Raw genomic sequence first — 24,361 nt, 5'->3', positions numbered from 1 at the left:
TAAGAGGGATTCGATTAGCTTTTGATGTTGGATGGGCTTGCCAGTACTGGTCTTAAATCCCCTCAGTTTCCATAGTGCTCCATGATCATGGCAGACTCCAAAAGCATATCTGGAATCTGTATAAATTGTTATGATTTTTCCTTCGAACAGCTGACATGCTCGGGTGAGCAATATTAGTTCGGCTGCTTGTGCGCTTAAACTTGATGAAATTCGGTTTGCTTCCAGCAGGCGGTCACCTTGGACCACTGCATAACTAATTGAGGGTGTTCCATTATCCAATCGCAAAGAACATCCGTCCACAAAAATTATTTCTCCAGTTTCTAAAGGTGTTTCCTGTAGGTCTGATCTAGGCTTTATGACCTTAGCTATTTCATCACGACAGTCTTGTGGGTCTCCTTCCTGTTCAGTTGGAAGAAGTACAGAGTACAAAGTACAGAGTACATTTTCATAGTGTATTGCCCTAGCAGTAGTGAGATGTGAGGTCTTAGCCTGTAGTAAAATAGAATGTATGGCGTGAGGCACCTTCACTGTTAGTGGGCTCATGAGCACTATATCCGTACTGGCTAGTACAGCTTCTGTTGTGGCGGCCACAGCCCTGAGGCAAGGTGGGAGTGCTGCAGCCACAGGATCCAATTTTTTCGAAAAATTGGCTATTTGCCTTTGTTTGTCCCCATGTAGTTGTGCTAAAACTGCATTCATACACCCCTTTTCGTCTACGAACAGAGTGAATGGATGAGAATAGTCAGGGAGTTCTAATGCAGGCACAGAATGTAATGCACTTTTTAAGTCACAGAGAGCCTTCTCAGCCTGCTCATTCCATTGCATCTGACCAGAAAGAGGGATGCCAGGGGTGTTTGCTAAATTTTGCAACGGCTGTGCTCTTTCAATGAAATTCAAAATCCATTGCCGGCAGTAACCCAGAATGCCCAATACAGACATAACCTGTTGTTTTGTGACAGGTCTGGGAAGATTCTGAATGGTATTAATGTGATCGCTAGAGAGAGCTCTTGTTCCACAAGTGATGTCATGACCTAAATATTTCACAGTTGTTTGAATCAACTGCAGTTTTGCTTTAGAAACTTTATGGCCATTTTCTGCTAAAAATAATAACAATTTCTGAGTATCATGTGCTCAATCTTCTTCAGTAGTACTACACAACATTATATCATCTGCATACCATATCAATACACTGTCTTTATCTGGCCAAAAGCCTTCTAAATTTTGAGCAAGAGCTTGTCCATATACACAAGGGGCTTCAGTATATCCCTGAGGCATGACGGTCCAGGTCCATCAGCAGTTTTGGAAAGTAAAAGCAAACCAGAATTGAGAATCAGTATGCACAGGAATAGAGAAGAAAGCATTGGCTAAATCAATCACTGAAAAATAACGGGCAGAGGGGGGTATTGTGGAAAGAATAGTGGAAGGGTTAGGAACAATGGATGCCCTGGGAAAAACTGCAGAGTTAACTTGTCGTAGGTCTTGAACAAATCACCATGAACCATCAGCCTTTCTCACAGGTAAAATGGGGGAGTTGACTGGAGAATATTTAATTGGAATAATTGCATCATGTTTCACGAGATCGGAATGTACGGTGGAGATGTCAGCCTCTGCTTCAGGAGACAGAGGATACTGGGCACGGTGCGGGCGGAAGGAAGATTTTGGGTAGATCACCAGTGGCTCACAGTGTGCTATCCTTCCATAATCATTCCTTCCTTGGGACCACAGTGAATCAGGGAGCGAAGAGAGCCAAGAGGGAGACATGGTTCGTAGTGAAAAAGCAGAAAAGGAAGGATGGCACAGTGCATGATGTACTAAAAAATCATTTTGAAGCACAACTTTAGTTATCAAATGATCTGAGGTATCAAAGATACCCGGAGCAACATGTAACCAGTCCGTTCTATTAAGACATTGTTCTACCCATGGTCCAATTTCCATCCAATGGACGGTATTTGATTTGGCTAAAGAAACATGGGGGACTGAACCTCCGAGACAGAAAATATTCTGTGAGCATGTGAGATGAACAGAAGCAGCAGCTTTTGTGGATGAAATGAAGATACAGGGGATGTGAAGGGTTTCGGGGCAGGTGCCTGAAGAAAGAAAGGATTCTAGCCAGGGGGTGTCTACTTCTACAGGGAAATATTGGACAGTACAGTGTAGGGTGTCAGGGACCTGTAAGTGGGGAAAAAGACAGGAGGGAAAAGAGTGTAGGGCTTTGAGGAGGATGGTGTGTGGGGAAATGTTTAGAGTCCAGGCTGCAAAAGAGGGTTTGGGGTTGAGGCGAGGGAGGGGTGCGATTTGGCACAGTAACTTAGGAGACGAGCAGAAAAATCCCTGTTCAGTCATAGAAATGGAGAGAGAAAGTTTTGTCATGAGATCCCTTCCTAAGAGGTTAACTGGACAGAGCTGATTTAAAAGAAATCAGTGTGTTAAAGAGGAACTATCGGAATGCAGCTGAACTCGAAGAGGTTTTGATACCAGTAAAACATGTGGTTGTCCAGAAGCAGTAAGCACAGTCACTGTATCACAAGTTTACAGTGAGGTAATTGTGCTTATAAGTACAAACAGTTCTATATAAATGTAATGAATTATTATTATTATTATTATTACAAGGAGCACTTGATGGACTGATTGAGTGCGTTTAGAGTTCTTGGGGTGAAACTGTTTCTGAACCCCGAGGTCCGTACAGGAAAGGCTCTGAAGCATTTGTTGTAAGAGAGCAGTTCAAATAGACAGCATGGCTGAGGCAGCATGTGGTTGATGCTGTATACCGATCTTTCCGATCAGCTGCTGTAGAGCTGTGATTTCACACTCAGATACAGTGATATAAATACTCTGAGAGGTTCACTGAGAGTAATATGGAAAAAGACGATCCGCTGTGGCAACCCCTAATAGGAGTAGCTGAAAGAAGAAAAAGAAGAGGGTGCAGTGAGAGTAACAATGCTAAAGCAGTTATAGTATTTGGAATAGTTTGGCCATTCTGTGGACCATTCTATTGTTACAGGTTAATTACAATCAGACGCATTAAATTAATAAGCAATATGCGGTTAATTTCAGTGTATATGATACAGTCGCATTAGGGATGTTTATCTAAAAAAGAAAGGGAAACCACACTGGAACAAAAGCACTGTTATGACGCTGTGCCGCCAGTTTGCAAAACCGAGCTGAGAACTTACATACGCCAAGCATTTAGCTGGCGTGAAAATGTGTGTGGCTTTATAGATGGATGAAATTAGGCATGTGATTGTTCCACCAAAATTGTAGACCTGTATTAACTTTTTGGTCAAATCCATCAACCAATAGTAGTACTTTACCTGAACATATACTCAATTTTTTTTTTATTCATGCATCTGCAGATTATGATTTATTCAACTTTACTTTCATAGTAATTGTTAAACATTTTAATGTGATTTGATTTGTTGTTGATGGTTCTTTAATGTACATAATATAAATAATAATAATAATTAATAATAATATAATCATTGTCTTGTGGTTTACTCCTTAGATATCCATCCCCATATCTGAATATACGAGAAAGTCGAGGGGAGAGGTAGGGTGGTGGTCAACCGCCACACATTTTTTTCAGTATTATAATCTTTTTGTTCTCATTTATGTCCTAACCTAGAAAATGATGAATTGCCTAAAGCAGCTTAATAATTATTATTATCGTGATGTTTGTGAGATTTACCAGGTATGTTCATCAATTTCATCCTTGAAGATTATAACACACACACACATACATGAGATGATCCCATCCAGACAAAGTCTTGAGTGGTGCCAAGTGCCAGTCACTCTCCAATATTCCACATAGGATTCTCTACATACGCATTCACTCTCACCTGCACTAACAAACATGCTAGTGTCCTTGCAACACACATAGAAGAAAACACAACTCTTTGGCTTCTGTACTATTTACCAACCAAACTGTGTCTTAGTTTTACTGCAGTTGGTCAAATTATTGAAAAGTGACATCAATGACCTTGAAAAACCCTGTAAATGAGAAAATAATGACCTAACTCACACTTGGTGCGCTCTTATTATTTCAGTGACTCAAGATGTAGAGAAAAGCCAAGCAAAATGACACCTTTTATTGGCTAACTAAAAAGATTACAATATGCAAGCTTTCGAGGCAACTCAGGCCCCTTCTTCAGGCAAGATGTAATCATTACATCTTGATTACATCTTGCCCGAAGAAGGGGCCTGGGTTTCCTCGAAAGCTTGCATATTGTAATCTTTTTAGTTAGCCAATAAAAGGTGTCATTTTGCTTGGCTTTTCTCTACATTCATAATGGCTAACACGGTACAACACCCTAGTACTAATGACTCTAGAAAAAAGACAAAGTACAGAAAATATAAAACATCTGGTATTTATTAATATGTAACAATACCAAATAGGAGAAAACAGAAAATAAAATAGATAGCAAAGTGCGGATATAAAGAGTCTTAGAAAAGCTTACTGAAAATCAGAGATGTGAAGGGGTGGATGTTGGCATGGGAAGGTTTTGATTTAGCAGTTGGTATTCTTCATATGTTACGTTCTCTGACATCCAAATGAAATGATCACATGTGTCTCGAGCTCTGATGTTGCCTCCTTTGCTGCTCTTCTGTCATTTCAGTAAGTCGCATGATGGATCATTTTAAATGTGTCCACATTAGCAGTCTGCACTCATTTTTGCAGTCTGTGAGCGGCTCCCGAACCAAAAATGTTGGCACTTCATTCATTTTTGTTCTTTTTGCATTTTAATGGTATGTGATAGGTGTTTGTCTCCATGACCATCTCTCGTGTTGTCTTACAGTTCAGCCCTTCTTTTAGGCACATAGCTCATTTGCAATGGAAGGTGATTTGAAGACACTTCCAGCAGTGACATTTCTCCTTTTACCTGTGAAAAGCTCAACAAAGGCACATCACCACAGTCACAGAGAATCTTTCCCTTGTAATAAAGTGTGATCTTTCAGATTGGGAGCAGCATTGGGTATACATTTGTTATTCACATCACCATGCTATCAAAAATTTGATGACAGATCTATAAGCTTTTCTTGACATTCACTGTGTGAAAAGGCATCAACATTTCATCAGGTATAACTGATCATCAACATGTATGTCTGCCCCTACTTATAATGGACAATACACAACGTGTGCCAAGTATCTGATATAGCAGCTAAAATACCAGTTAGAAAGGAGAGCACAGGAGATGACACATTTTAGACACAGCAGGCTGTGAGTGAAGAGCGCAGTGCGGGAGGACGACTTACATACTGGACATTTTCATAAATACGGCAGAACAGACAATGTTTGCAAATGCCAGAGTAAACATTCTGATTTCTTTTGTTTTTGCTTCATGTCATGACGACGCTGACACATGTTTAAGATTAAAAGTTGCTGAAACTGAAAAGACCAATGGAACATGGAATTGGATCATGAACAAGGTTCTGTTTAAGGAAATAAAAATCATGTGAGTTTATGTTTATTTTTTACATAACAAATACCTAAAGTACCAACAGTTTTTAGACTTGTCAATTATTTTCATCATCATACATTGTGAAGCCATATGAGTGATTTTAAGTGGTATTTCTTTTTCATTCACTGGACAGGCTTTCATACAGTATACAAAAGTGGGCATTTAGCTTTTGACTTAATTCTGTATTACATACTGTACATATTGCTTGAAATGGCTCTTGTTAATATTTATGTTTCAGTCTTAGCTTGTCATCCATTCAAGTAACAATTTCATATCAAAGTGATTGGCAGGTCATTATTTAGTCAGAAAACCTGACATTGTGGGTTAAAATAATAATAATAATAATAATAATAATAATACATTTTATTTATATAGCATCTTTCCCATGCTCAAGGCACTTCACAGACTTTAAGAAAGAAGGGCAGGGTATACAGTATATAGCATTGTACTAAACCAGATGAATAAATAAAGAAGATTAAGATAGTAAATTCAGAGAAACAACATCTAACAGACAACATAATTGATGGTCTCGCACACACACACAGGTTACATGAGCATCTTGACATGGAGGTAAACTGACAGAAGGGTAATAAAGTCAAGTGGAGCTAAAAGCCTTCCTGAACAGATGAGTTTTGAGTTGTTTTTTAAAAGAATTCATGGAGTCAGCTGACCTGATTAATTTCGGTAGGTCATTCCAGAGTCTGGGCGCTATACAGCTGAAGGCCCTGCTGTCACCCATGGAGTGTAGATTAGTGTGGGGCACAACAAGATTACCAGAATCAGAGGACCTTAGTGGGCGGACAGGCACATAGTGATGGAGACGGTCACTGATGTAGTTTGGCGTGAGGTTATTTAAAGCTTTGTAGGTTATTAGTAGGATTTTATATTCGATTCTGTAAGACACAGGGAGCCAGTGAAGGTGGAGCAGGATGGTGTGATGTGCTCGCTGCTGCTGGTCCATGTAAGGACTCTTACAGCTGAGTTTTGAATAAGCTGGAGCTGTGATATAAGATTAGAAGGGGCACCTGCCAGTAGGGAATTACAATAATCGATGCGGAATGTGATAAAAGCATGGACAAGTTTCTCAGCATTAGAGAAGGAGAGGAAGGAGCGAACACGGGATATGTTATGGAGGTGAAAGTAAGAAAGTTTCTTAATGTGATTTATGTGAGTGGAATAAGAAAGGGAGGAATCAAAAATGACACCAAGATTCTTTTCAGCAGAGGCAGGTCTGATGAGATCACCGCCAAGATGGACTGGGAAAGAGCTCATTTTATTAAATTGCACTTTAGTCCCAATTTGCAGGAGTTCAGTTTTGTTACAATTTAATTTTAAAGAGTTCTGCTCCATCCAGGTTTTAATTTCACTAAGGCAGGTTGTGAGCTGAGAAAGCTCTGATGAAGTTCCACTTGAAATAAAGTTGAGTATCGTCTGCATAAAAATGATAACCCAGTCCAAAGCTATGAATAATATGGCCAAGGGGAAGCATATAAATACAGAAAAGCAGAGGACCGAGAAAAGAGCCCTGAGGAACTCCATGTGTGACTGGCACTGAGCTGGATCTGCTGTTACCAAGACTAACAAACTCTTGCCTAAGTCAGATAGGACTTGAACCACTGGAGGGCAGTGCCAGAGATACCCAGCATGTTCTCCATTCTGGACAGTAGGATGTCATGTCTGACCTGAGTGTTAAATTCTGCACTGAGGTCTAACAGAATTAATATGTTGGTTTGTCCAGAGTCTGCTGCCATAAGCAAATCATTGGTTACCCGTAGCAGAGCAGTTTCACAGCTGTGCTGTGCCCTGAAACAGACTGAAAGGGTTCATCATATTATTAGAGGTTAGGTAATTGGTGAATTTGGGAGGCTACAACACGCTCAAGAACTTTTGACAGAAAAGGTAAGGGGGAAATAGGAAGGGCTGTGTCATAGTGGTCAACAAGACTATCTAGTGTTGATGGAATAAGTGAAGACAGTAAAAGATCAGAAATGGAGCCAGAAAGGATAAAGGGACAGATATTTTTAAGGTTTCTGTAAGAAATTTGTCATTTACAGGTAAGAGGTGGGAGAGGTAATGAGACAGTTAAAAGTACTGCTTTATGTCAGAGAGTCCCAAATCAGTGCTGTAAATGTTGGCAACAGATTGTCCAGAAGTGCAGATCAGGTCCAGTATATGACCACCAGAGTGGGTGGGAAAATCAACATGTTGTGTCAAGTCAAAACAGTCCAGTAAGGAGAGGAATTAATTTCTCAGTTTAGATTTGAATATGGATAGATATGGATATGGAAGATGTCAATATGGATTTTGAAATCACCAAGAAGAATGACTCTCTGGGAAAAGGAACTTAAGTGGGTAAATAGTTCAGTGAAATCAGATAAGAAGGATGCATTGTATTTTGGAGGACGATAAAGAACAACGGGACCTGATTCCGTTATTAGTTTAAGAGCTAGACACTCGAAAGACAATGGACAATCAATTGGGATTCTTTTGATGTTTAACTCCACTCTGACAATTACTATGACTCCTCCGCCTTGTCTTGAGCTGCAAGGCTCTGTGAGGAAAGCGTAACCAGGTGGTGTTGCCTCCGTGGGAGGCGTAAATTCATTTGGTTTTGCCAAGTCTCCGTTAAACACAGAATATCAAGTTTGGTGTCAGTAATGAATTCTGACAGCACCAATGCTTTGTCATTAAGAGATCTCGAATTAAACAATGCAATATTAGTTAATGAGACTTCTTTTTGCAAAGTGCCATGACCGGAGTTTATTTTCACATAATGTAAATTTGGCACACTGACACTTCTATTTTCAGGGCCATGAGTAGGACGGTGTATTCCTGAGCAAATGCCGCTGTTGGTCTTTTCATTCGCAGCCTGGCGGTGATGGTGAGCTGACCCATGATGTACATATTTCGGGCGCTGCAAAATACCGGTGTCTTTTAGGATATTCTAGTCAGACCATTTGCTCTGGACAAACTGTTTAAGAAGGAGTTTGTCACAAGAGTATTTTAGCACGATGCTGAGCAATACTTATCTGATAGCAGTGAAGAAGCAGCACAGCGGAGCCGGTGAGACGGGCGGGTGTGGTGGCGTAGATGAGGGGCGACAGCAAAGCAGCAGATAGCATAACAGGAGGAGGTAGCAGGATTTGGAGGTTCCAACATACAGCCATAAACAAGTAATGCTGGGTATTACAAGCGTGATCACCCCAGAGCCGCAAGCCAGGTGGGTGTGAACATCAGATTAGTTCTCAGTCATAAAGCACAATAAGATGAATAGAGAGCAGACCAGCATAGCAACTATAATCAAGGAGACCGATCATCCCAGGCTCCTAGATCGCCAAGGTACAAAGAAATGTTCGTAAGTCTCGTCCCGTGAACCACAGATTCAGTTGTCCCCAGTCAAGGTTAAGTCCATAAAGTTCATAAAAATTAATACAAATCCATACAATCTGAGTCAGCTGCATCCACAAACTATACGTACAATAAAGAAAGTAAAACAGACACAAAAAGTGCAAGATTAACGCAATTTTACAAAAAGTGTGGCGCATGCGTTCGCCAGCATCCCCTCCTCAGTTGTGATGATGGATCATAGATTCATCCACAGACAAATCACGGCCAGGCTGATAAAATTGTTTATATGTTGGTTCCACAATGTCAAGCAGGGGTTGAACTTTCTACATGGGGTTATAGCCTGGCTCACCCCTTGGGATTTGCTTCTGGTTATCACAGAACTGAATAAAACTTTGCAGCAGCATGTACCTATCATCACGCGGCATAACCTGTCTAAAACCACCAGAGGACAAAGCACGTTTGGATCAATGCTCCCTTAAGTTATATCGCCAGTCTAGTCTCATCTCTATTTGTAATGTCACAAAGCCTTTCTTCTCGTCTTTCGTTGTGGGTTTCCACTTTGGAAAATGAGAATGTGGTGTAAGTGTAGCCCGTGATTAAAAAAATTGCTCTGCATACCTGTTTGTCTCGTCTGACAGTAGCTGAAAAGCAGCATCAGGAGAGAGCAGCCTGATGTAGTCCAGCGGCTGGTAATCTGTCATGTCCAACAGCAAGCCATGCTGTTTCGTGAAGTCCGGTAGCCAGTTTGGCTCCCACTGATCGATGTGAATGTGAACCTTGCCGTAGGTGCATCAGCTGTGTGAATGCGCTCACCTGGCAGCTGATCAGCTGGGATGGCATTGGCTGGTGTCAGTTCTTCACTTTCCTGCTCGATCTCCTGATCACTCTCAACAAAATCAGATTCTGAAAAATCAGAGTCTGACTCAGCGATAATGCGCAAAACATCGTCTGCTGAGGATTTTGTTTTCTGCACTCGCTTCGCTCCCTCATGAGATGTCGATGCCATTTTGCCTTTGTTTACATTTTGTAACTCACGCACACACAGGGATTAGATACTGAGTCAATAAGTCTAAGGTTACTCCAAGGAGAGAGGGATACCTTTAATGTAACAGTGAGTTTTGTCACCATTAACAGCTGATTGTCGCCCTCAACTCCTCCTGTTGACAAAAGTCAACATCCACCCTAAAAGGTCATTCAGCTGGAAGAACAAGTTACGTACCAGGCTGTGATGCTTGTCTACACAGCAGTCAATGGGTCTGCACCAACTGCATGTATGTGGAATCACTCATGACGCTGGTGGAATGAGCTGCCCACCATCATCTGAACTGCTGAGCTCTTCACTTGTGCTGATCACTTTTTATAACCTTGTCCTGTCACACTTGTTCCCAAACAGTCCCCAGATGTTTACTTGATAATGTTTGATGTCTTTTGGATGAAAGTGTCTGCTAAGTAAGTAAATATAAATGTAAAAAATCGGGAGTGGTCTCCCCTCGACTTTCTCGTACACTCAGATATGGGGATGGATATTTGAGGAGTAAACTGCAAGACAAGGATTAAATTTTTATATTATGTACATTAAAAAATCATCAACAACAAATCAAATCAATAATATATTGAACAATTATTATAAAAGTAAAGTTGAATAAATCGTACTCTGCAGCTGCATGAATAAAAAAAGTACTTCCAGTTACTGGAAATAGCCCAAAAGTTGATAGAAATCTATGTTTTGTAACTAATACTTGTATTCAAAATTTGGTTGACCTAAGTGAAACTGTACTCAAGAAATCGTGTTTACACACACAGGCACACACACACTTCCAAAAATGGTATTTTTCAGACTCAGTGAGGTCTAAAACATCAATTCATCAAAATCTCGAGGTCAAATTTTTGGACGATTACAATACTTTCCCTATACTTTGTATATGAGAAAGTAAAAACAATGAATACCTCTGGGCCAATAAAACAAAAAATGTAAACTTACTAAATAGTTAAATGTTTATTTAGGATTAAACAATGCTTTCAAAAGAGGCAGGCACACAAAAAGAAAAACTTGAAGTGAATAAAGTCCAACAATCATAAACCAGAGACAGTACTTTCTAACATAAGTAGGGGGCTGAAACAGGACCACTAAAAATCAAAACGTAAAGCAAAGTCCACCAGACAGGACAAAACTCAGTGTCTGAGCGGCTCTTTCATCTGCAGCTTCTTCTTAAATACCCCTGGGGGCGGAGCTCCAGCTGCAGTGTCAAGTGGCCCTGCCCTCCTGGGCTCCACATGAAACATACAAGGAGCACACATTACATGCAACAACAAAATCAATAACATTTACAAAACAATTCGTAAAAAACAACAAATAGATTAAAGAAAAAGTAAACACATTTGAGGCAGAAATGAAACAAAAAATGCAGCATCACAGCTGAGTTCAGGCCTGAATGCACTTGAACTTAATGTGATGTCCTTGTGGACCAAATTCACCATTAAATGTCCATCTTTATCAGTTAGTGAACATCTCAGGGAGGCAGATGTAGAGGGGTTGGTTCAGGCTCGAGCGGGCACAGGTGGGCACACACATGGCAGAGTGCAAACAGTTGGTCACATCATGGAGAGCCCCACTCACCACCACCGTGCATCATATACAGAATATATAAAACACTAGTCATTTAGCCTGTTACAATAACGGGTGCTAGAACAGTGGGGCATAAACATTAGTAGGAACAGTCTATATTAAATGGCAAGGGACTTTGACCTCATTCTTTTTGTTGGTCGTATTTTTCTTTCTTTCAGCCTTTCTTTTGTTGATGTTTATTTGCTGAGCTGACCGTTCTTCGTGGACTGCCGCTGTGTATTGTGTGTCTCTAATTTTCTGTGACAGTAATACTGTCTTGTATGGCTCTATTCAATAAGGGCGCACAGGCATCCTTCAATAAGGGCGCACACAAAAAGGTGAGCTTCAAAAGGGCAACTTCAATTGAGAGCAGCGAATAAAGGCGTTCGTAGATAATTTAGTTGCAATGGCTCTGGAATATGTGAAGAGCAACAAAGGTGCAGATCTTTATTTACGCGCACCTTTATTCGCTGCGCCCAATTGAGGTCGCCCTTTTGAGACTCATCTTTTTGTGCGCGCCCTTATTGAAGGATACCATCTTGTACGTCCGCTGGCTTGTACGTCCATAATATACCTTTAATTTTCTCTGGCGGTAATACAGGCGTGCGCGTCGGTAATATGCCTTTAATCTCCTCTGACAGTAATACTGGCTTGTATGTGGCTGTAATATGCGTCACTGTATTGTGTACCTTTAATTTCCTCTCGCAGTAATACTGGTTTGTATTTCTGTAAAACGCCTCTAACTTTCTCTGACAGTAATATCGCGCATCGCACCGTGCCCCGCGCATGCGCACTTCACCAGAAGACACCCACACACGGACACCTGGACTCACACAGGGATTTTATTAAAGAGGATGAGGTATGATCAGAGGTATTTACAAATCATAAGTTATCAAATGAAGAGATTTAACAAATATTAATTGTAATGATGATTATTTTTTTATCTTGTTAAATTAAGGAATTCAAATAAAATTGGGGCAAAAAGTGAAGTACATTTAGACCATTTGACTTTCAATACTACTAACTATTATTACAAGATTTTAATTAAAATGTTCTTTTACTGTATGGAATCTTATATAACCTAACAAAACTCACTGTCTTTGAAGGTTATTTTCTAGACCTTCAAATCTTTACTCGTGAGGTTCTCCACGTGTGTAATATTGAAAGTGGCCATTAGGGGGAGCAGCATGGCTACAGAAGAATCAGCTGACCTCCCAGCTCTGAAGGTCATGTGACTCTGTGACTGCTTCACCCTTCTAGGCTCTCATTAAAGTAAAAGAATGAATTGATGTTAGCCAGCAACATTTACAGTTGAAGTCAAACGTTTAAATCCACTTTGGGTGAATTCTTTAAACTCACCTCCACCTCCACAGATTTTATCCTAACAAACTATAAATTTGGCAGATCATTTAAGATGTCTACTTTGTGCAGGGTAAAAGTCATTTTTCCCAATAATGTTCTCAGACCTCTGAGTATTTCACTTTGTTATTGACGACATCACAATTCCAGTGTGTCACAAGTTGACATGCACTTTGTTCATATTTGGTCACAGTGCCTTTAAATTGTTTAACTTGAGCCAAACATTTCTTGTCACCTTCCACAAGCTTCTTACAATAAGTACCTGGAATTTTGTCCCATTCCTCCATACAGAAATGGTGTAACTGGGACAGGTTCATAGGCCTTGTTGCTCGCACAAACTTTTTCAGTTCTGCCCATAAATGTTCAGTCGGATTGAGGTCAGGACTTTGTGATGGTCACTCCAGTACCCTGACCTTATTGTTCTTCAACCATTTTGCTCAACTTTGGAGGTCTGCTTGGGGTCCCTGTCCATTTGGAAGACCCATTTGTGATTGAGCTTCAACTTCCTTGCTAAGCTCTTGAGATGTTCATGCTGTATTTCTCCATTATTTTCCTTCCTCAAGATGCCATATATTTTGTGAAGTTCACCAGTCCCTCCTGCAGCTCCACATCATGATGCTCCCACCTCCATGCTTGACAGTTGAGATGGTGTTCTTTGGCTTGCAGGCCTCTCCCTTTTGCTCCAAACACAACGATGGTCTTCATGTCCAAACAGTTTGATTTTGGATTCATCAGCCCAGAGGACATTTCTCCAGAAGGTCAGATCTTTGTGCCCATGTGCCACTGCAAAGTGCGGTCTGGCTTTTTGATGGCTGCTCTGGAGCAGTGGCTTCTCCTTGCTTTCAGGTGATGTCGATGTCGGACTCGTTTAACTGTGGATATTGAGACTCGTCTGCCTGTGTCCTCCAGCATCACAAAGTGCTTTGCTGTTGTTCTGAGATTGATTTGCACTTTTCATGCTAAAGTCTGTTCTTCTCTAGGAGACAGAATGAGTCTCTCCTTCCTGAGCGGCGTGACGACTGTGTGTGTTTATATTTACATATTTGTAGCACCGCCACATAAATGTACTTTACTTGGGTTTTCTTTTGTCACTCTGTTGTGTTATTACCACTGTGAACTCTGTCCCCATCTGAGCTCAGATAGAAGATAGTGTAAGGCCTAAGATGGCCGTACTGGGTATATGACAATAGGAAGGACCTTTGTGAGGTTTGTGTCTGTTATAGTGATTTCTGGGAGGGTGCCATGGAAACGGACGTGGATGTGCTGTTAAAAAAAAGCAAGAAAAGAAGCGGAAAAACAGAGCCTGAGAGTTATGGCGGAGCTGACAGACGTGAGCTGTTCAAAGCCAGGAAAGAGATGGTGTAGGACTGAGACAGTTTGGAGGTGGCCACCTCGGAGAGATCTCGGCATACCAAATGAAGAGGACGGGACAGTTAAGAGGATCGAGACTGAGTGAGCGAGTAATAACCGGTTATTCTGAGATATCACATTGGAAGACTTGGACATGTTGTGAGGTTTCTTAGATTTCTGTTTGGACTCACTTACACTGAGGACCTGCGTGACGTCAACATGGAGACAGAAATCCATAAGGAGCCATTCATGTGTCTCAAGGGGTCAACGCCTTGGGGAATTCAGGCTCTTCAAAGGCAGAGGAGGCCTACCTGGTGTGCCTAATAAAGTGGCCACTGGGTGCCCCTGCAGATCTTGAGCACTTTGCTCTTCTCCTGCACACAGAGTGACAGTGACAAGTGGAGCTATACTGAGGTGACAAATAGGAAGGACAACAAAGATAAGGAGAGACATATAGAGGAGGAGGAGGACCTGCTCTGTCAGATGAGACCACCTACTTGAGCACTGGACCCCATCTCCACCACTCTTCTCAAATCCTGTCTTCATGTCCTAATCCTGACTGTTGTGACAATAATAAATCCATTCTGTGACCCCAGCTCTGTGCCAGCGACCCTGAAGGTCTCTTCTGTATCCCCACCATTAGGACAGTCTGGTCTTGATGTGACAATCTGAGCTAACAAGTCTCAGTCCATCACTCACTTCTCTATTCTGTCTAAAGTTCTCAAGCATGTTGTGGTCTCCTAACTCACCAGTCACGTAACTGATAATCAGCTGAGAGCGGACATTTTTAAAAATGGAGGATCTCAACAGGATAACACGACATGTCACAAAACAGGTGTCACCTCAAGGTGGCTCATCTAACATGACGGTGACTTCAGTTGACCCCAATGGCTGCCTGCCCAGTCCAATAAAACACTTCTGGAATGAGCTGGGACTGCAAGTGAGGAGCAGAAATGTGAGGCTGAGAAGTCTGAAGGACTGTGTGATGTCAACATGGAGACAGAAATCAATAAGGAGCCATTTATGTGTCTTAAGGGGTTAACGACTTGGAGAATTCAGGCTCTTTAGTAGCAGAGGAGGCCCACTTGGTGTGCCTAATAAAATGGCCACTGGGTGCCCCTGCAGATCTTGAGCACTTTGCTCTTCTCCTGCACACACGCTTTACACTCATTAGTCCAGCGACCATGTCTATGTGCACACGTCATCATCTGCACTCACACTCACTCGTCACTCTTTGTGTCTTCTGCTCGTCTGTCCTTGTCGTCCATCTGGTATCCCCCATAGCAGGTTTGTCCCCCCGCATTTCCTTTTCTCTGACACCCCACCAGCTGCCCCTCACACTCACACACTTGAACCTTTGCTCCTGTCTGTGCAGATCTCATCTTCATGACGCTCATTTCTATTTCTCTTATTTTGATCTTTTATTCTTCTTTATTCTCCCAGTATGTCCTCACAAATTCCCAGTCCATGTGATGCAAATGCCCAGTAAGGTCATTCTGATCCCAGTCACTCCTGGTTGGGGTCACTAAGTTGCAGGGGGTCTCCCAGTAGCAGGTACTGAACACAAGTAGGCTGGACAGGCCATCACAGAGCGTCCACACTCAGGGGGTCTAACTGACCACCTCAGCGGCTCAATGTCTTTAAACATCAAATAAGAAAAAGAAGAAAACTGTGAAGGAAAAACTACTGAGAGAAAAGGAGGAAACACATGTGGACCCCCAGTTCTCCTCCCCCTCCTAAACATGTCACTTGTCACTGAGGTTTGACCTCGGCAGGCTAAGCTGGTGCAGGACGTGACGTCAGGCCGAGGCTTCAAGGACATATTTTATTAACAGTGAGTCACATTCACAAATCACAGCAATCACAGAATGTAATGACCTGCAATAAGGGCTAGTAGGGGGCGATCAGTCCTAGCCACACTCTAATGAGGGTCCACAAACCTAACAAAAATAAAAACGACTAAAGCACATTGTGGTACCTCCTAACATGAAGTGTGGTATAAATAATATAAATACGACAGGACGCTGTTTTGCTGTTGCTGCCATCTAAACTCTCCTGTTGTCACCAGGCTTGTCCCCCACATGCTGTTGTCACCAGGCTTGTCCCCCTCATGCTGTCCCACTACGGCTAAGCACACGTCAGTCGCACTGAACTACAAAGCAGTGAAAAGGAGCTCCTGGTGCTCCAGCTTTGGTTCTGCTCACACAGTTATTTGGTCCAAGCCCACCGACACCTCCAGCTGATCAACGTGGAAAAAGAAGTATCAAAATAACGAGAGAAATCTGATGAAGAAAGTAACAACACAAATAACTGAGAAGAGAGTGTGATGGGTGAGGATGAAAACTAAAATGACGAGAGAGAGAGACAGAGATGAACGAGCAGCGGGTGATGACAACGAGTGTCAGTGGCCTTGGCAGGCCTTAATAGGATGTCAAGGCATGTGAGGGGGCAGCTTGTGCCCCCAGTTCAGAAGCCCATTAATTAGCAGTGCACATATAATGTGTTTGTAACCCCACTTTATAATATCAGGTGGCTGAAGTCGTCTTCACAGACAGCAGATGTCTACTCGAGTGACGTGAAGATTCCTGCGCTGCTGTTACTGATATGGGGGGGTCTGTGGCCACCTGGACTTCAAACTTCTCATACATCACAGATTTTAAAGAGGCTCCTGTGCCCAGCAGGGGGCGCTTGCTGCTGGGTTTGTGTTCTTTTAGAAATAGCGGACATACGAGAGCACAGTCTACAGTTCTGGAGATAAACTGATTCTTTCTGCACATTTTCATATTCCTTCTGGACGCTGCGCTGCACTGCAGATGGTCACTTTGAAATTCCACCTAAAGCCCACCTTTCTGACTTGGCTTTCTAAACTTGTCCGTCAGTATTTCTTTACTGTGTCTACTGTGTGTATTTGGGGTATTTATGGTGAAGCTGTGCAGCACTTTGGTTGACCCCTGATGTTTTTAAATGAGCTCTAGAAATAAAATTGACTCCACTTGACTTGTCTTCCTCTCCTCCTCCTCGTCTGTCCTCGTCCCCCTCATGTCACTGACTGTCCTTCACTTTCTAATTCTCTCCTCCTTACCCCCCTTGTTCGTCTCTCTGTTTGTTTTCTTCTCTCCCACTCTTGTTGCTGTTCCTCTTTTTCTTACCCAGCTGTCCTATAGAAGCCCACCCTCAGGCTGGGGTCCCCCACTCGTTTCCTTTAGACCCTCATCCCACTCCCACTCTTATTTCATTTTCCAGTTTCTTTCTTAATTCCCAGTTCAGTTTATTACCCTCTCTTTCTCCATCCATTTTCTAAGCCCCCTCAGTCCAGTTCAGGTGGTGGTCCCTCAGTGGCCATTTGTCCACATCAAGTCAGGACCCCACCCTGGACGGCGCCAGTCCATCCCATCTCCACACTCCTCCATGTTCTCCTCGTCTTTTCTTTTATTTCTTTTTAACGGCTCACTTGTTCAGGCCGCTGCTCACTACGAGGACACGACTGGAGGGGACGGTGAAGTGGAGACGACGGAATAAAAAAGAAAATGAAAATCAAAACTGAGCCTCATGGGAGTTAAAGTGTCACCAAAGGACAATCAGCAGGTGGCAGACAGGACTTGGAGGACACGGAGTAGACACGGGTTCAAATAACACAGAGTGACGACGGAGACGAGAGCTGATGGCGTCCTGTGATGGACCAGCGTCCTGTCCAGGGTTTGTCACAGCCTCGTCCCCAGTGTCACTACAGCCTCAGGCCCCCTGTCTCCCCACAGCTGGACTGTCCACCTCTCATTGCTCCTTTGTGGGACAGGTGACTTGGGGGACTTTTACTGCCTCTAGTGGTGAAACACGGGGGTCTACAGGTCCAAGTCGGCTTGAGTTTTGTCACCAGTTGAGGGTCTCAAAATAAAAGTGACATTAAAGGAGGAGCACAAAGGCTGAGGGGACACGTAGAGTTTATTAAATTAGGAGCATAGCAGAGACGAGAACAAAAAGAAGAAAGAGGAGAATTTAGGAGTGAGTGGACGGGGGGCTCCGTCACTAACAGGGGGTCAGTCTGATCACCACTGCTGGTCTTCTCATATGATGATAGTCAGCTGACGTCCAGACCTCCTCAGCTCCCACTGTAGTGACCTCAGGTTCCTCCTCTCACTCTCACTGATCTCGTTACCACACAACCTGTGAGGAGACACAAGTGTGAGTTACAAACAGCAGGGGGCACCACACACACTGGACTGTCACACTGACACGCCCCCTGATGTCATCCAGTATTCCTCTCAGTGTCTGTGCTCATCTAAGTCACATGACATGTGTGTCAGCCTGTCAGTCACTCAGTCCACTCACCGATTGGTCAACATCCTCTGAAGGCCTGCTGGTCGCATCACATTTCATAAAGAAGGTGGTCTGTCCAGTTGACGTGCTGTTGCCCCCTCTGTCCTCCTGCGGTCACTTCCTGTCTATCTGTCTAGTGCTCCGTCTCTCTTCATTTCTCTTCTTCTCTTCCTCACTCTCATGTCTTCTCCCATTTCGTCTTCTGCTCGTCTCTCATCCTCCATCTTGTTTCTTCCTCTTGTCCACTGATCACCCCCGTGTCCTTGTCCCCCTGTCACTGGCTGAACACTCAGCTGCTGTCCATTTCTTCATTTTCTTGTCCATCTCACACTCCTCCTCCTCCTCGTCTTCCTCTGTCTGTCTCTCCTTATCTTTGTTGTCCTTCCTGTCTGTCACCTCAGTCAGCTCCACTTGTCACTGTCACTCTGGTCACTCCATGTGCTGTCATGTGATCAACATGCCCATCAATAACACATTCATACCCCCCACCCCTCCCCCTTTTTACTCACAGCAGTGCCTCTAATTTACAGTTGTCACTCCTGAGCCCCTCACTCAGCTGACGAGCCCCTGAATGTCCCAGCTTGTTGTTGCTCAGGTTCAGATATGTCAGCTGTGAGTTTGGAGACGAGAGGACCGAGGAGAGAGCTGAGCAGCAGGCTGAGGTGAGACCACAAGTGACCAACCTGTGAAGAAGAAGAGAGACGAGTGAGGACAGACAGACAGACAGAAGGACACACAGCACAAGGGCTCAATGACTGCGCCGTCATCACTGAAATGCACTTTGACCCTGAGACCACCGCTGTCCTTCTAAGGTAAGGTGCTATATACCTGACAGCGTGTTCTGCCTTCCTGCCACACTGACTGGTGACACATCACTCAAAGTGACATGTGGACACTGGACAGGACTGTGAAGGACATGAGGCTGACAGTGTCCTGCACTCGAGGGTCCAGACAGACTTGTCAAAGCCGATGACAGCAGAGGGACCACCTTGGATTTGTGTCTGTACCTGAGGACTCAGCACATGGAGGGGCTTTGACTGATTTGCAGGACCCCATCCACAGATTCCTGTTGGACATGCCGGTCACTGCTGGACATCGGAGAGCGTGACACTCGAGTGTCTGTCATGGTGGGCTCTCCTGATGTCAGACCACATAGATGATGAGGACCCTCTGTCTGTCTATTGTGACAAAGACTGGACTGACTGTGTGATCAGTGACATAATGGACAGGGTGGACAGGACTGACATGTGACACTTCTGACACTCACACGTCACATGCTGACCGGTGCCACTGACCAGCTGACCTCAGTCCACTAAAGGCCTCACTGCTGGTGACCTCAGTTTTCTTATTTCTCTCCTAATTTGTAATAAAGCCAGTGGACGAGCTCTGAATGGACACTCAGCATCCCAAAGTCCAGTCCCCTGGGCACAGAGGTGGTCTGAGTGTACTGTGAAGTGACCCCCATTACTGCTGACCACTGCTGTCCACTCCCAGCTCTCCTCTGACCTGATCTGCCCATTCAGAGCAAAATGGCAGAGTGACCTGCTAGCATCGCCACCTGCTGGTAGGTGTTAGAAATGACACAATTGACATCTCAGTGACATCAAACCACACTGAGAATCTATACTAATAAAAGGCAAAGCCCTCACTGACTGACTGACTGACTGACTGACTCACTCATCACTAATTCTCCAACTTCCCGTGTAGGTAGAAGGCTGAAATTTGGCAGGCTCATTCCTTACAGCTTACTTACAAAAGTTAGGCAGGTTTCATTTCGAAATTCTACGTGTAATGGTCATAACTGGAACCTGTTTTTTGTCCATATACTCTAATGGAGGAGGCGGAGTCACGGATCGCGTCATCACGTATTACGCCTCCTACGTAATCACGTGAACTGAAAACAACAACACAACAACAACAACATTTATTTATATAGCACATTTTCATACAAAAAGTAGCTCAAAGTGCTTTACATAATGAAGAAAAGAAGAATAAAAGACAAATAAGAAATTAAAATAAGACAACATTAGTTAACATAGAAAGGAGTAAGGTCCGATGGCCAGGGTGGACAGAAAAAACAAAAAAAAAACTCCAGAAGGCTGGAGAAAAAAATAAAATCTGTAGGGGTTCCAGGCCACGAGACCGCCCAGTCCCCTTTGGGCATTCTACCTAACATAAATGAAATAGTCCTCTTTTGTATTTAGGGTTCTCACGGAGTCACTTGATGCTGATGGTTATACAGACTTCTGGCTTTTAATCCATCCATCATTGTTGGAACATCATGGTGCTTTGGGTAGATGGTGGTGGCACAAGCCACCACCAATAGGACACCGGAAAAGAAAACAGAAGAGAGAGTAGGGGTTAGTACAAATTTTGAATGAATATTTATTATAATGAATTGGATATACAGAGTGTCAGGATTAAATTACAGTGAAGTTATGAGAAGGCCATGTTAAAGTAATGTGTTTTCAGTAGTTTTTTAAAGTGCTCCACTGTATTAGCCTGGCGAATTCCTACTGGCAGGCTATTCCAGATTTTAGGTGCATAACAGCAGAAGGCCGCCTCACCACTTCTTTAAGTTTTGCTCTTGGAATTCTAAGGAGACACTCAGTTGAGGATCTGAGGTTGCGATTTGGAATATAAGGTGTCAGACATTCCGATATATAAGACGGGGCGAGATTATTTAAAGCTTTATAAACCATAAGCAGAATTTTAAAGTCAATTCTGAATGACACAGGTAACCAGTGTAGAGACATCAAAACTGGAGAAATGTGTTCGGATTTTCTTTTTCCTGGTAAGGATTCTAGCAGCTGCATTCTGCACTAACTGCAAACGATTGATGTCTTTTTTGGGTAGTCCTGAGAGGAGTGCATTACAGTAATCTAGCCAACTAAAGACAAACGCATGAACTAATTTCTCTGCATCTTTCGATGATATAAGATGTCTAACTTTTGCTATGTTCCTTAGGTGAAAAAATGCTGTCCTAGTGATCTTGTTAATATGCGATTTAAAATTCAGATTACAATCAACGGTTACCCCTAAGCTTTTTACCTCCGATTTGACTTTTAATCCTAATGCATCCAGTTTATTTCTAATAGCCTCATTGTATCCATTATTGCCAATCACTAAGATTTCGGTTTTTCTTTATTTAATTTTGAGAAAGTTACTATTCATCTATTCTGAGATACAGGTTAGACATTGTGTTAGTGAATCAAGAGAATGGGGGTCATCAGGTGCTATTGATAAATACAGCTGTGTGTCATCAGCATAGCTGTGGTAGCTCACGTTATGTCCCGAGATAATCTGACCTAATGGAAGCATGTAGATTGAGAAGAGCAGCGGACCCAGGATAGAGCCTTGTGGAACACCATATAGAATATCATGTGTCTTTGAGTTATAATTTACCACAACTAACAAAGAATTTTCTCCCTGCCAGGTAGGATTCAAACCAATTTAAGACACTGCCAGAGAGGCCCACCCATTGACTAAGGCGATTCTTAAGAATATTATGATCAATAGTGTCAAATGCGGCACTCAAATCTAAGAGGATGAGAACAGATAAATGGCCTCTGTCTGCATTTACCCGCAAGTCATTTACTACTTTAACGAGTGCAGTTTCTGTGCTGTGATTTGTTCTGAAACCTGACTGAAATTTATCAAGAATAGCATGTTTATTGAGGTGCTCATTTAACTGTATAATGACTGCCTTCTCTAGAATTTTACTTAAGAAAGGCAGGTTAGAGATAGGTCTATAATTTTCAAGAGAAGAGGGGTCGAGATTATTTTTCTTAAGTAGGGGTTTAACTACCGCAGTCTTAAGACAGTCTGGGAAGACGCCCGTATCTAATGACGAATTTACTATGTCAAGAACATTATCAATAAGCACACCCGATACTTCTTTGAAAAAATTTGTTGGTATTGGGTCAAGGGCACAGTTGGATGGTTTCATTTGAGAAATTATTTATGTAAATCAGGTAAATCTATCCTAGTGAAAGACTTTAATTTGTTTATTATGGGGTACTGGGGTTTAGGAGGATCCTTAGTATTGGGGAGATATACTATGTTATTTCTAATATCATTAATTTTTTGATTGAAAAATACAGCGATAGCCTCACAGGTTTTACTGGAAGTACTTAGAAGGCATTCCTTTGAGTTACCTGGGTTTAACAGATGATCAATTGTCGAAAATAACACTCTGGGATTACTAGCATTGGTTATTTATAATCTTAGAGAAATTAGCAGCGCCTCTCAAGACGGACTGTGTTATTGTATTCTGTTATTTTAACTTTTAATATTTCATAGTCAATAGTTAGTTTAGTCTTCCTCCATTTACGCTCAGCTCTACGGCATGTTCTCTTTAAATCAGACACTCTTTGGGTCTTCCAAGGTATAACAATGCTAGAAGATTTTTTAACTGTCTTTTCAGGTGCAACTATGTCAACAGCAGCTCTCACTTTAGTATTAAATCTTTCCACCTTACTATTTACATTCTCCTCGCTATTATAGTTGGCACTATAAACGGACTGATTGGTTAGAATGTTTGTAAGTTTTAAAGTTGCTGATGAGTCAAAGAAGCGTTTTTAACAATATGCTTCTCATGAGTGTTTTCTATCATTATTTCTATATTAAAAAGTAGAAGAAAATGGTCTGAAAGACCCGTATCAATGACCTGCTTTATATCAACTTTTAGTCCTTTAGTAATTACTAAGTCTCTAACGTATGACCTGCTTTATGTTAGGCTGATTAACGAGCTGTCTCAAATCAAAAGAGTCCAGGAGGTTCATGAATTCTTTTACTTTTGGTCACATTGATTATCTATATGAAAATTAAAGTCGCCGACTATTAAGAGTGCGTCATAGTTCGTAATTAAGATTGACATCAAGTCAGAGAATTCCTCAAAGAAAGACGCGTTGAATTTAGGAGGTCTATACACGGATAATACTAGACGTGAGAATCTCCCTGAATAACAATGGCGAGATACTCAAAAGACTTGAACTTACCAAAACTGATATTTTTAACATTTTAACCTGCTAGAGTAAATGTTTGCTAGCCCTCCACCTTCTCTTTCCTTGGCGATCAGCACGAGTAAAACTGTAATCCGGAGGCGCAGATTCGATTAAAACAGCTGCACCATCTGAGCTAAGCCACGTTTCACTTAGTGCAATAAAATCTATTTTTTTTTCACTAATAATGTCGTTGATAAAAAACGTCTTGTTAGTTAAAGCTCTAATATTTAATAGTGCCATATTCAATGTTTCGGAGGAGCAGAGATGAATACTATGTGCGTTATTGATATAGGGGAGGAAGAGATTTACAGCACAAGTCAAACGCGGTAACGAAGGTAAATGACGTTAATTGTTGAGTGTCTTTTAATACTGTGTAAGCATACATATTAACACATGTGCAATTAAACGTGTGCATTTACGGGGTGATTTCTCAGGCTTAAAAGCTCGCCTTTTATTAAAAAGGTAAATGCAAACTCTTTTCATTCTGAAGGGCACAAACCACGTTAGATTTCAGCCGTTAAACGCGCAAAAATGTCAGTACACCAGATAAATAAGCGCAACATATTATCAGTTGTATTGTATGCTTACAATACATATAGAAATGTGTTAATCGTTAACTAATATTATGGGATGGTGTTTATCGACTCGCGCTTTGATTTAAACGATTGCATGTCTTGGTGGGTTTGCGTAGCTTATTGTCAATATCTTTACAGCTCATTTTAAGACTTAATTTAAAAAGGTTTTCTTTTCTTCTTAATAAAAATTTAAAAGCAGTACTTCGCCGGTGCAAAGCGCTCACTTCACTCCCTTACGGGAATCGAACCTCGGACATCAGCACTAGAGGCTAAGCCCCTAAAATTGCGCCACGGCGTGTGTTCGTTTATTTGACAGCATGTAGATCGGGGGTAATTACATTCACGGCA

The 24,361-nt window shown here is 42.2% G+C and overlaps 1 protein-coding gene and 1 long non-coding RNA gene across 2 annotated transcripts in view; one reads left to right on the top strand and one right to left on the bottom strand.

Moving 5' to 3' along the window:
- Positions 1-24,361, bottom strand: part of LOC114643553 (protein NLRC5-like) — a 5,922,889-nt gene that overhangs the window by 3,602,306 nt on the left and 2,296,222 nt on the right. Inside the window, exon 20 of the mRNA XM_051925772.1 lies at positions 18,942-19,115. Within this exon, the coding sequence (XP_051781732.1) occupies positions 18,942-19,115 (174 nt within the window). The remainder of the gene's footprint in view (positions 1-18,941; positions 19,116-24,361) is intronic.
- Positions 18,150-24,361, top strand: part of LOC127527384 (uncharacterized) — a 902,058-nt gene continuing 895,846 nt past the window's right edge. The window contains exons 1-2 of the long non-coding RNA XR_007934682.1: positions 18,150-18,281; positions 18,944-19,094. This is a non-coding gene — a long non-coding RNA (uncharacterized LOC127527384). The remainder of the gene's footprint in view (positions 18,282-18,943; positions 19,095-24,361) is intronic.

The sequence above is a fragment of the Erpetoichthys calabaricus genome, chromosome 4 (assembly GCF_900747795.2).
Source record: "Erpetoichthys calabaricus chromosome 4, fErpCal1.3, whole genome shotgun sequence".
Lineage (NCBI taxonomy): Eukaryota > Metazoa > Chordata > Cladistia > Polypteriformes > Polypteridae > Erpetoichthys > Erpetoichthys calabaricus.
Note: the sequence above shows the minus strand (reverse complement) of the source record. Positions and strands in the feature narration are given on the sequence as shown.